The sequence below is a fragment of the Hylobates moloch genome, unplaced genomic scaffold, assembly GCF_009828535.3.
Source record: "Hylobates moloch isolate HMO894 unplaced genomic scaffold, HMol_V3 SCAFFOLD_2, whole genome shotgun sequence".
Classification (NCBI taxonomy): Eukaryota; Metazoa; Chordata; class Mammalia; order Primates; family Hylobatidae; genus Hylobates; species Hylobates moloch.
This window is the reverse complement of record NW_026652277.1, coordinates 19,214,493-19,227,917: the sequence shown is the minus strand read 5'-3', so window position 1 is coordinate 19,227,917 and position 13,425 is coordinate 19,214,493. Positions and strand designations below refer to the sequence as shown.

At 35.5% G+C, this 13,425-nt stretch overlaps 1 protein-coding gene across 1 annotated transcript in view; it reads right to left on the bottom strand.

The window, feature by feature from the left end:
* Positions 1 to 13,425, bottom strand: part of MALRD1 (MAM and LDL receptor class A domain containing 1) — a 695,880-nt gene that overhangs the window by 190,662 nt on the left and 491,793 nt on the right. The window contains exon 32 of the mRNA XM_032166926.2: positions 11,150 to 11,307. Coding sequence (XP_032022817.1) covers positions 11,150 to 11,307 — 158 coding nt within the window. The remainder of the gene's footprint in view (positions 1 to 11,149; positions 11,308 to 13,425) is intronic.

The window sequence follows — 13,425 nt, the reverse complement described above, 5'->3', positions numbered from 1 at the left end:
AATTATAAATTATATAATTATTAAAACAAATGAAAATATCTTGTTATTTTATGACAGAAAATGGCTTTCTAAACAAGGCATTAAACCCAGACTCTGTAAGGAAAATAAAGATGGGTAGCTTTCATGAAATAAAAATGTAAAAGAAAAGTTACTTGAGCTTCAAGTATATTAAATGGTTTTTATAAAGAAATAATATGCAGCTTCAGACCCAGACTTACAAGTGAAGCTGATTTAGGTTCTTTCTCAAGGTGACTTTGCACGTAGTCCGTTTGTAGTCAGGTGTAAGAAAGACCTTCTTTTGCAAATTCCCATGCCTCTGTCTTAAAACTGTGACTTGATTTTAATTTTTAGTTGCATAACTCTTCAAGTTGAGCTTACTTTTATTTTTCTATTTTTATTATATTGTGAAAGGAAAGTCTATTTTGAAGGTCAAATTAGATTAGCTCTTTCTCTTGAGTGTCGACCTTTGCATTTTGTGTGGTGCCTTCCCATCCTGCCTAATTTATAATTTAAAAGCAAACTTAACACCAGTGTTTTTTGCCATCCTGTGGCTTATATTTTCTAGTATTCACAATGGAAGATACACATGTACATTTTAGCAAGGTTTACTCTGGCACAGCTGTCAAAGTGTCTCTTTGCTATCAAGACCTATTCACCTATCTTTGCTAAAGTGTTAATATGAGCTGGTGATTCTTACTATGTGATAGATTATGTTTGTACGCTTGACACACTCCTAAGTGTACCTTGTCACAGGATCCTAAGTGTCTCTGGCACACCGGACCAAACCTTGCCTTTTCCTGCTATTCAATAAAACATATTAGATTAAAATATAAGACATGGATATTATAGAAGGAGAAACTTGAATCTATTCTTACAAAGAGAAAAGAAATCACTAAAAAATACTTTGCTTCATTTTAACTATTGCTATAACACATTACTCATGTTATATTGTATAAATGATTTCAATGTGTCAGGATGAGTAACACATTAAGAGCTCTTGCCCTAGAATATTACTTGTCATGTTTCTGCTGAAAATAGTAAGACATGCTCAGATTTAAGGTATAATCTAGGTTTTATACATTTGTTAAGTATGCTTAAAAACTTCTACACACATCTCCCTACCTTTTATGCATGGGGATAATTGCATATGTGTCTTAAATACTATCTAATATTTTTCTCCAAAGCTACCATTGATAAGCAGTTTAACACCACTTATAAAAACAATGGCCATGAAGTTCAGCATAAACAAAAATGAAAGAGAACTGGTTAGTCTATAAAATTAGTTAAAATACACTTTGAAAATGAATAAATTTAGAGACAGAATACTGACAGTGCCACTCAATAACATTCAATAATAAGATTACATTCTTACAGTGTCAATAATAAAAGAAATGCAACAAAAAGGCCTGATGTTTATATTGCCTTAAGCATATGTTATACAAACTAGTACCGACTTAATTCCTTTCGTTTTTCTTATCCTGAGTATATCTTTATTTTTAAAGAGACAGGGTCTTGCCATGTTGCCCAGGCTGGTCTCAAATTCCTGGCATCAAGCAATGCTCCTGCTTCAGCCTCCCAAAGTGCTGGGATTACAGCTGTGAGCCACTGTGCCTGGCCTTCCATTTTTAATTTCTGAAAATATATTTTTTTTGTAAATTTAAGTGAATATTCAACTTTGCATATTTTTTGCTACTGAAACATCAAGGTTTTTTTTTTCCACTTCTCTTTTCTCTCAACATATGCCTGGAGAAATTTCTGCAGCACAAGTGATAACTATGAGATGGGCTGGGTCCTCATCTATATAGCAACATCTCATGGGAATAACCAGAGTCTTTTTTAGCAGCTCATTAACAAGGGTTATCGTTTTCTAAATTATTACTTCACTGCAATAAATGATAACCTAGTACCTGATTAAGTGAATATAAGTATCAATGCATTTCCTCTATTATTAGAAACTCTTTATGCATCATAGTTCATTGGTTCATTATTCATATTGCTGTGTCATCTTATTATGGGTTGTGAGAATCATTGTTTAATCATGTATCAAAAGCCTTACTACCTCAAAATACCTTCCACTGTGGGTGCCACGTGTCTCTGCACCACACCCCAGAGGGTCCACAGTCATTCTGCATTTAAGAGAGGCTGAGTTGGGGTAAGACTTTTTCTTCACTGCTAAATTTCCTATTCTGATGATTAGATGCCTGCTATCAAAACAGGGAATAGAATTTCCTCTTGCACTAGCCTAAAGAAGGGGTTCCGGAAACGTCTGACAATTCTAACAGGACAACTGTAGATCTAATGGCAAATTCTAGATGATTACAAAATCGACCAGAAGGGCCCTCAGTGAGTCTGACAAAGAAGACACAGTATTGGTGGCCCTTGTCCTTGAGCAGCTCATTCAAAAGTTAATCATCTCAAGCAGCAGAACACGCTGGGCACGTGGCTCACACCTATAACCCGGGCGCTATAGGAGGCCGAGGTGGGCAGATCACTTGAGCTTGGGAGTTCAAGACCAGCCTGGGCAACATGGCAAAACCCCATCACTGCACGTGTGCACACACACACACACACACACACACACACACACACACACACACTATAGGCCGAGGTGGGCAGATCACTTGAGCTTGGGAGTTCAAGACCAGCCTGGGCAACATGGCAAAACCCCATCACTGCACGCGTGCACACACACACACACACACACACACAAATTAGCTGGGTGTGGTGACGCATGCTGGTAGTCCCAGCTACTAGGGAGGCTGACGTGGGAGGATAACTCAAGCCCAGGAGGCTGAAACTGCAGTGAGCGGAGATTGCACCACTGCACTCCAGTCTGGGTTACAGAGTGACACCCTGTCTCAAAAATACAAATAATAAAAAAAACAAAGCAGCAGAACAAAAGGATTGCATGGCATGTCTTACAGGCAACTATTGGTAAGACAAATACTTATAGCATCCCCCATATTGGCTCACACACACAAAGCATTTGGGAACACATCTAACTATTTAAGTAACCATGACGCTATTTTGTAAAATTTATAATTCAAACCAAATGTATACTGAAAAGTATAATATGCAGAACATGAAATATGCAAAATACCTTTTAAAGAATTAGACTTTATCAACTACTGGTAGAAAATATAAGACAATTTTGAATAATGAAAATGCAAACCCTAAATATGTCATAAAATAGCCCTCTAGTTCTGAAAGGCAGAAAAGTGTAGTAGTTATAAGCATAGAGTAGACATAGGCCATGTGGGAAAACCTGCCCAGCTCTATGACCTTGGACAAATTCCTGAAGCTTTGTCTATCTCATTTGCCTTATCTGTTAAAATGTAGATAATGTCAGTACTTGCCTCATTGGAGGGTGTGAGAATCAGATTAATTAATTTATGATAAAGGACTTTGAATGGTGTATGGCATATCATAACCATCTAAGTCTGACTCTGATATTATTCTGGTTTTTTTTCTCTGCTTTTACTATCTTCCTAAATATTACATTGAAACAAAACAAAACAAAACTTAATAGCACCAGCTCACAACAATAATGGTTTTCTGAACTGTAGCATTTACATGCTAAATGTCTTATCCTATGGGTTTTACTGAAACTGATTTAGGCCAAAGAATGCCTCAAATTTAAGATAGAGACTATTTCAACACCATAGGCTACTTGTTCTGAAATACGAACAATCGGTTTCCAGAATCCCATATATATATATAAAATTATCTGTTATCACGGAAGTTTTAGAAAGTAGCTTTTTTTTTCATGAGCAATTAGAAATTTATATAAACTACAAAAATATTACGAAAAGCCTGCCTCGGCCTCCCAAAGTCCTTTTATTTCTTGAAAAATAAGTCTAGAGTAATAAAATATATTAGTTATTTTTAGAGAAATCATCTTGTTCAGTGCCAAGTTAACTGCTTTTTGTAGACCAAATCAATTGAGACAGTATTAAACATCAAAACAAGACAGAAGGTAGGAAGCTGAATAACTGTAATTAAATAATATAATGGGAAATTAATTTGGTTTCATTTAGGGCTCTTTTGGCAGTATGGATCAAAAACTGACCATCATTTTAAAGAGTGCTTTTAATTTGACATGTAAGTAGGTAATTGAAAGACAGAAAGAAACTGATCTTTGTAAGTTCTTCTGGTTTGGCATTACTAGAAAATAAAACAACTATTAAGTAAGTACAAATTAGCATTGTTCTCTAATTCCTTCAGCTTTTAATTGAAGGATATTGATGCCCATGTGAACATTTTATTATTCTGATTATCAGTCATTTACGATGAAAAGATATTGAAGTCTTCCTAATTTCTATAAAATATTTTCTTTATGCAGCCCTCTACTTTGAAGGCTGAGATAAATCAGCATAGTTTGGCTTTTTATCCTAAAACATAATGGGAAAATCATAACTGAATTTCACCTTGATCTCACTGACTATACTAGTTGTTGATTGCTTCCGCTTTATATGATACACTTAATTAATATGCTAATAAAATTTAGATATGCTTTATTTAGAAAATTATCTTAAATGTCAGTGAAGATCTAAGTCCTGTGCATTATTTACAGACATTGGTTTTCAGTTTATCTTTACATTCCATTTTAAATCAAGCCACATCTTTGTTGCTCTGGACTTCTGCAATCATCTTCACTTTTCTCCCTGTGCAATGGACTGAATATCACTCCCCAAGACTCACATGCTGAAATCCTAACACCGAAGGTGATGGTGTTAGAAGGTAGGGCCTATAGGAGGGACAAGATCATGAAGGGGGAGACCTCATGAATGGGATTAGTGCCCTTATAAAGAGACTGAAGTCAAGGAAGAGAAATGACAGAAAACAAACAACACAGGTAGCTATGAAACTTTCCATCTGTGATATAGTTCTCTGGAAAAAAAAATAAGTTTCCCATGATAAGTAATTACTCATCTTCTGCTGAGAGAGGTATTTTATATCAAATGATAAGGAAGGCCCTCTGAGAAAGATGATGTTTGAATACAAGAAGCCAGCCTTGTGAATATCTGGAGAAAGAGGAGGGAGGAGAAAAAGGAGAGAGAGGAGAGCTCTCCTGCCTTTTCCATCATGTGAAGTCACAAAAAAGGTCTGGTAAGACACCAGACTTGCCAGCCCCTTGATCTTGGACTTCCCAGCCTCCAGAACTATAAGAAATAGATTTATGTTGTTTATAAGTCATGCAGTCAATGGTATTTGGTAATAGCAACCTGAAAGAACTAAGATACCAAGTTTCATTTTCACTTTGGCCTCCTCCTACCCACCAGATTCCAGCCCTTTCCCATATAGCAGCCAAACAGCCCTTTTACATATTTTTAATTACTCTTCATGTTAATACTCTCCGATAGCTTCCCATGGTTTTTAGAATAAAACTGAGTCTCCTTATCATGTACAAGATCATAAATGACCTGGTCTCTTCCTACATCTTCAATCTTATTTATCCTCTTGTCTATGTTGTTCCAGCTATGCCAGCCCTCGAAATTTCTAGATGGGAGCTTTTTCATTAACTTGCAACCCCTGCTTAGAGCAGTTTTTCTCCAGATAGTCACAAGGCTGGCTCCTTCTTGCTTTTCAACTCTAAATCCAAATATCATCTTTCTGAGATGGGCTTTCTTACCATTCAATATAAAATGCCTCTCTCAGCAGGTGATGAGTAATTATCATGGGAAACTTTCTTATTTGCTCCAGCGCTGTATGACAAATGGAAGGTCTCATAGTTATCTGTTTTGTTTGTTTACCTGTTTTCTGTTATCACCTACTAGAACCTTATTCAGAAATAAGTTAATGTAATGAGGACAAATTGAAGCTGACTGTCACTCAAGTTTTTTTATTATTTTGTAAGGTCATAGCATCAAAAGATTTCTGTTTACAGTGCACACTTACATCAGACAAATTCAAGTTTAGAGTAGCTAAACTACTCTAACATATTTCAAATAAAGGAAGTTTAATATAGAGAGATAGGGGACTGATTACAAAGGTTACGAAAGAGATGAGAAATCAGCAAGGAAATTATGATGCAACCTACCATATGTAGAATGTTTCCATCCCTAAAACAAGAGGGACAAAGGAAAAATGTCACTAAATTCAAGCTGCTGGAAGAATATAACAAACCTGCACATTGTGCACATGTACCCTCAAACTTAAAGTATAATTAAAAAAAAAAAAAGAAAAAGAAAAATTTTGGGGCGTGTTCTATGGGAGGTGGAACTAAGGAAGCATGGCCTAATTGGGGGAAGCTGAGTCACAAATAAGGTACAGTTAGAGACTCAATCCAAAATAGGAAGAGAGAGGAGGAAGGCTTGTCTTCTCTTCCTGTCCTCAGGTCTTTGATGGGTACCTTCCATTGACCAAACCTACCTAGGAAGGCAGAAAGCAAAGGAGCTAGGGAAGTGTAGTTCTGTGGAATACAGAGCAGATCCTGGAAGGGCAGGGAATGCATAAACTTTAGTGAGATTTCAGAAAATTTACGCTGACAAGGAGACAAACTCCCACAATCTACAATTTGGAATCTCTTTTGAGAATGCATTCCTATTTTTATTGCCTCATAAACCCTTGCATCTGAAAATTCATCTTAGGTATTTTCTTTCCACATCCCCTCTGAAGGGTTTCTATAATCAATGTAAGAAATAGTTTCAGACAATTGTAATCTACCATGTACTCTGGAGCCACATTTGCTATTATTAACTCAAGAGGTCATGTGTTTATGGCACATTCTGGGGCAGTGTCTCTCAACCCTTCCAAATATGAAGACCCTTTAGAAATACGTAATTTCTATTAGAAAGCTAATACAAGTTTCATGTAGAAAAATTATAAAATACATAAGACTGCAAAATAATAAACTTTTTCATCTCAAAAAACACAAATAATTATTTTAACCACTGTAGTGTGTATTTCTCCACTTATTTCTTTTCCCTCTCATGTATATATATATGTAAACATATATGTGTATATATATATACATATATGTATATATATACACATATATGTTTACATATATACACATATATGTATACATATATACGTATATATATATACACATATATTTATGAGGTAAATATCTATAGCCATATACACATTTTCACACAAAATTTGGTATTTTTTAAAAAATTGCATACTAGTGTACATATTCCTTAACAATCTGCTTAGGTCATTAAAGAATCATAAACATTTCTTTTTATCACTAATTATTCATTCACAGAATTAATTGTTCTACAGTGTTTCTGTATGACAGAATGTACTATATTTTAGTAATTCCTACTATTTGATGCTTAAGTGGTTTCCAATATTTACTAGGGTAAACACGGAGATTAAAAAAAAAACTTTGGTCGGGTGCAGTGGCTCACGCCTGTAATCCCAGCACTTTGGGAGGCCGAGGCGGGCGAATCACTAGGTCAGGAGATCGAGACCAGCCTGGCCAACATGGTGAAACGCCATCTCTACTAAAAATACAAAAGTTAGCTGGGTGTGGTGGCGCCTGCCTGTAATCCCAGCTACTCCAGAGGGTGAAGCAGGAGAATTGCTTGAACCAGGGAGGCGGAGGTTGCAGTGAGCCAAGATCACGCCACTGCACTCCAGTCTGACAACAGAGCGAGACTCCATCTCAAAAAACAACAACAACAAAAAGTTTATAAATAAAATAGCATATATATCTATCTTTATTTCATTATAATAAATTTCTAGATGTAAAATGTTTTAGCAAATAATATAAAAATTATAAATTTTTTAATTGTCAAAATATTCTTCATAATTGCAAATTGATAGTCCAGCTAGCAATGAATATCTGTTTCTTTACATCCACACCCACAGTAGATATGATCATTTATTCTATTTTTTTAAGTTTTTTTTTATGGTGTCAACATTATTAGAGGAGGGGAAAAAAGGACTTTTTTACTTAGAAAAAAGTTTTTTTCCCACCATAAGTTCAGATTATATTAATTGGACTATTGGCATGAATTATTTGTAAAAAATAGAGTTACAAACATGGGTCCACATCTCCTTTATAAGGAGTGGTCCTGCAGTACTATAATACCCAAATTAGAGATTGTAAGAAAGCACAAACTTGCAGGTGAAAGAAAAGCATGCTAATGGAAAGCCTCAATCCGAAGAACAGGGAGAAGGGGTTTCCACTTCATTGGTTCCTCCAAATGTGAAATTACTGCATGCTTAGGAAGGTTTTCAGTCTGTGAATAACTCAAGATTTTCCACAGCAATAGTTGAGAAAATAAGATTTGCCCCAGCTGCTATGATCCATCAGGGATATAAGGCCACATTATGAAAACAGTTTTTGCTGAGTTTCTGTAATGGTTAGGGCTTTTTCAGTAGCAAGTAACAAAAGGAGAATTCTACTGGTGCAGAAAAAGTGGGATTGAGAGTTTAAATAGAGCAGGTACCTTTCTGTTTCTTCCCCTTTCTTTAGCTCTGTGTCCCCGTGTGTTAGCTTGTCAAACAATCTCTCTCTCTTTGTGAGGAAAGATGGCCTCCAACAGCCCCAAGCCTAGCCTATTTTCCTACAACTTGTAATCCAAAAGAAAGAGAAATAACTCTCTTCCTCTGCATCAAATGCTTAGAGGAGCCTATGATTGGCCCTACTGAGGTCACCCATGGACGTGGTAAAAGAAAGTCATTGTGGCAGTCAACCCCACTGATATAGTTTGGATATTTGACCCCGTCCAAATCTCATGTTGAATTGTAATCCCCAATGCTGAAGGCTGGGACTGGTGGGAGCTGTTGGGTCATGGGGGCAGATCCGTCATGGCTGGATGCTGTCTTCATGATAGTGAGTGAGTTCTCATGATATCTGGTCATTTAAAAGTATTAGCGCCTCCCTCTTTGGTCTCTGCTTTCACCCTGCGACAGCTCCCACTTTGCATTCCACCATACTTGAATGCTTCTTGAGGCCTCATCAGAAGCTGAGCAGATGCCCGGTGCCATGCTTCCTGTACAGCATGCAGAACTGTGAGCCAATTAAACCCATTTCCTTTATAAATTACCGGTCTCAGGTTATTTCTTTACAGCAACACAAGAATGACCTAATATACCCACCAAGACCGTTGCTACAGAAAAATCAATATCATGCTGATTATCAATTTCCTGCCACTATTCTTTCTAGTAGACCTCTCTGAAAACTTCCCAGAGTAGAAAAGCATCATTATACTTAACTGCTGCTTTCTGGTTCGAAAAACCAGTAAGCACCAAAGTCAGGTATCAGAAATCAAGACGTGAGGTCACTATTTCTATTTCAAAGGTTATTTACAGAAACATGGCTAAACACAGAGGGTCATTTAACTGGGTAACTAAAGAACTGAAGGTCCAGCTGGTGAGTAGCTAAAGAACACATGGGTGGTCTTTTTGAATTGAGGTAGCATCAATTTCTTAGGAAGTGACTGAAATCTGCCTACATTATATGGAAAAGTCTGGTGGCCTTTCCATTGATGCTTGCTTTGATGAGAACTGTAGACTAGTGTCCTCTTCAATTGCAGCAATCTGTGTTTAATAAAGTCAGTAGAAATAAGGTGTTGTGGAGTTTCTTGAAGCTCAGTGGTTATAAATTACACTGGATAAAATTTAGCATAAGCAATAGGCTAATCTATTGAATATTCATCGATTAGATGTAAAAACTATGAAAAATAATTTAAAATTTTTACATGCTTTGCATTTATTCGTGTGCTCCCGAACTGTTAAAAATGAACCTCTTTCTCTGTTGTTTTACTGGCTTCCTTTGAAAAAACATTCTCGCACAGTCAGGATAAATTCTCAACTTTCTTTGCATGTTTGGATTTTTACTTAAGAGTTTCAATTTCTGTCGACGTCTAGAATTGATAAGGCCTTTTTACGTTCTCTCATTTTCCCATGTTTCTCTTCTGACTTCTTTGGTTGACCACAGAGAATCTGAGAAACAAAACTGGGTAATAGATATCATATCTATGAGACGGGGGGCATGGTGGCTCAGGCCTGTAATCCCAGCACCCTGGGAGGCTGAGGTGGGTGGATCACGAGGTCAGGAGTTTGAGACCAGCCTGGCCAACATGGTGAAACCCCATCTCTACTAAAAGTACAAAAAATTAGCTGGGCGTGGTGATGCATGACTATAATCCCAGCTACTCAGGAGGCTGAGGCAGGAGAATCACTTGAACCTGGGAGGCGGAGGTTCCAGTGAACTGAAATCGCACCACTGCACTTCAGTCGGGGCGACAGAGCAAGACTCTGTCTCTCCCTGCCCCCCACCAAAAAAAGATATCAGATTTTTGAAATCAGAATTTTGACTGTGAAATGTTGAAAAAGTTACTAAGCCTCTTTCAGTCTCAGTTTCTTTGTTGTAAAATTGGGAAAAATATACTTACCTGATCAGGTGAAGGTGATAATTAAAACTGATACCATAGAGTGTTTAAAATACGCGTAAATATAAGGCAGAACTTAATAAGAGCTGCTATTATTTACAGAGGACCATATTTGATATAAAGACAAAAATCCCAATTGTATTTATTATTCAAAAAACAGGATTGGGTAATTATAAGTTAATAACACTAGGTGTGGTGTGCTGATATGTAATCATTTAATTAGAAACCAAGATCTTAAAATCGGTTCATGATGATTGAAAAACTCATTGATAGAATGAAAAGTATAAGTGCAGCAACTTGTTTCATTAAAGGTATCTGCATTTGGTACAGATTACTGCTTTAAATTAGTTAAAAATAGAGCATGCATGTTGATTTTACTGTGAGCTGATATATACTTATAGTCTCAAATTTGCTTTTCCTTTACTGAATTTTGGGGAGAAAATTATCTTCTTCACCACTATGCATCACATCACATTTCTTTACTGTCCCTAGCTAAGCTGCTAATAGAAGATACATGTGGAATCTGCTCAAACTCTTTTATCTCCAGATAATCTTTTAAATAGCATGTGACATAATTGAGTTCAGGTGGCAGCCGTCAGTGAGATAAATCTTGAATGAGATTAAGAAGAGTGACAGCACAGCTTGCCAAAGTCCCACTGCCCCAGAAAGAAATGAGAAATTAATGGCACCAGCACTGGTGGTGAGATCAACAAAAATACAAATAAGACAAGGGAAGACAATGTTTAAACATGTCATGCATATTTCAGTGATCATAAATCTCTGGCTTCCTTTTGTACCTTTAATATTCCCATATTCCTGGGATCGATCATGTAGAACCAGAACCGAACAGTACACATTCCAAGGCTTGCTGGGAAGAATTTGGAGGTAGTAATTCTGGCAATGGATCCTTCCTTGGAGCCAGATGAGTTGACGTACAGGAAGTGCAGACCACTACCTTGAAATAGATTAACACAATTTTTTTCAGTGCAATTATAATATCGCATGAGTCGGAACGTGTTTAAACCATTAACAGATATCTTTTTATCCTTATACATACACACAATCAAACAGAACTCATTTTCATTTTGGGAGTCATATATAAATAACATTTAATTCTTCTGAGCCAAAAAAGTGTCACTATGATCATATGATTCACAAAATTCCCTTGAGCCAGTGACTCATAATCAAATATTGGTTTTGAATATGAAGGTATATTCTTATTCTCCTAATTTGCTTAAACCTGTCAGATTCCAGCAATAAAATACTCTGTATGCTGTGTATACAGCAAATACAGAGTAGGTACTGGGGACTGATTGGTATTTTATCTTATTTTCAGTTGCTCTGATTCCCACACTGGCCAGGGTAGTAATGAATGGCTATAACTGCCAAGTGAAATGTGATTCTGAGAGTCATTACAATAGCTTTTTCTGAGTAATATAATACACTATTTCTTTTCTTCTCAAATGCATTAGTATGTGAAAGATTTCTGCATTTAAACATAATTGGATTGTTTTCTATTGCCATTGTCAGAAATTCATCATAGCTACCATTCCCCTTTGTGGGTAGGTAAATATAAAATCTATATATATGTGTGTGTATTTTTTCCTTAAGTTAAATATTTATTTGTAGTCCCATTCAAGACTATTAATATATATTATAATTATATTTAATTATATATTACATATTATATAAACATATATTATATATATTTATAACATTATATTGAGAGGACAGTAGTTTCTTGTGTATATTTACATTATATATAATATTATGTATAATATTATATATTATATAGATATAAATAATTATATAGTCTAATTATACATCATATATAAAATATACAAATATATAGAAAATATATTAATAGTCTTGAATGGGACTACAAATAAATACTTAAGGAAGAAATACACATATATATTTTTTATATTTACGATATATATATTTACATACATATATTTTATGTATTTATATGATTAAATAAAATATATAACTAAATATATTCATCTATCATATATTAATATATAATTTGATCATATATATTTAATATATATTAAAATATTTTCTATATATATTTATATATTATCTATGTGTATGAGTGTGTATTTTTTCTTTCAGTTAAATATTTATTTTTAGTTCCAAATTGAGGCTATTAAAATATTTTATATTTAAAAGTATTCTTGATTTCCTGTGGTATTTTAGTATTGTTATTCAGATATATATTTTTAAAGCATTACTTGTGAGTTAGTGGTCCAACAGGCTTCTCTTTTGAAGCCTTTCTTTTAAAAAACTTGTTATCAGGTCAACTGAGTACCCTTCATATAATCAGCATATGTATTAGTTTACCTTTATCTCCCAGCATTTAATTCTTGGGTTCCAGGAATACTCATGTGCTATACCCTTGAATACAACTGAAACTGAATACAGTTGAAAATTGAAGTGGCTGGAATATACTGCAAAGGAGAATTAGAGAACCATGTCACACCAACTAATGGCTTGGCTTTTTGTCTTTTTATTTTTTTGAAGGACATTTCAACAATGTTCTTCAAAATATAGAAGATGACAAAATCCCTCTGAAAACTGGCATAAGACAGGGATGCCCTCTCTCACCGCTCCTATTCAACATAGTGCTGGAAGTTCTGGCCAGAGCAATCAGGCAGGAGAAGGAAATAAAGGGTGTTCAATTAGGAAAAGAGGAAGTCAAACTGTCCCTGTTTGCAGATGACATGATTGTATATCTAGAAAACCCCATTGTGTCAGCCCAAAATCTCCTTAAGCTGATTAGCAACTTCAGCAAAGTCTCAGGATACAAAATCAATGTACAAAAATCACAAGCATTCTTGTACACCAATAACAGACAAACAGAGAGCCAAATCATGAGTGAACTCCCATTCACAATTGCTTCAAAGAGAATAAAATACCTAGGAATCCAACTTACAAGGGATGTGAAGGATCTCTTCAAGGAGAACTACAAACCACTGCTCAATGAAATCAAAGAGGATACAAACAAATGGAAGAACATTCCATGCTCATGGGTTGGAAGAATCAATATCGTGAAAATGGCCATACTGCCCAA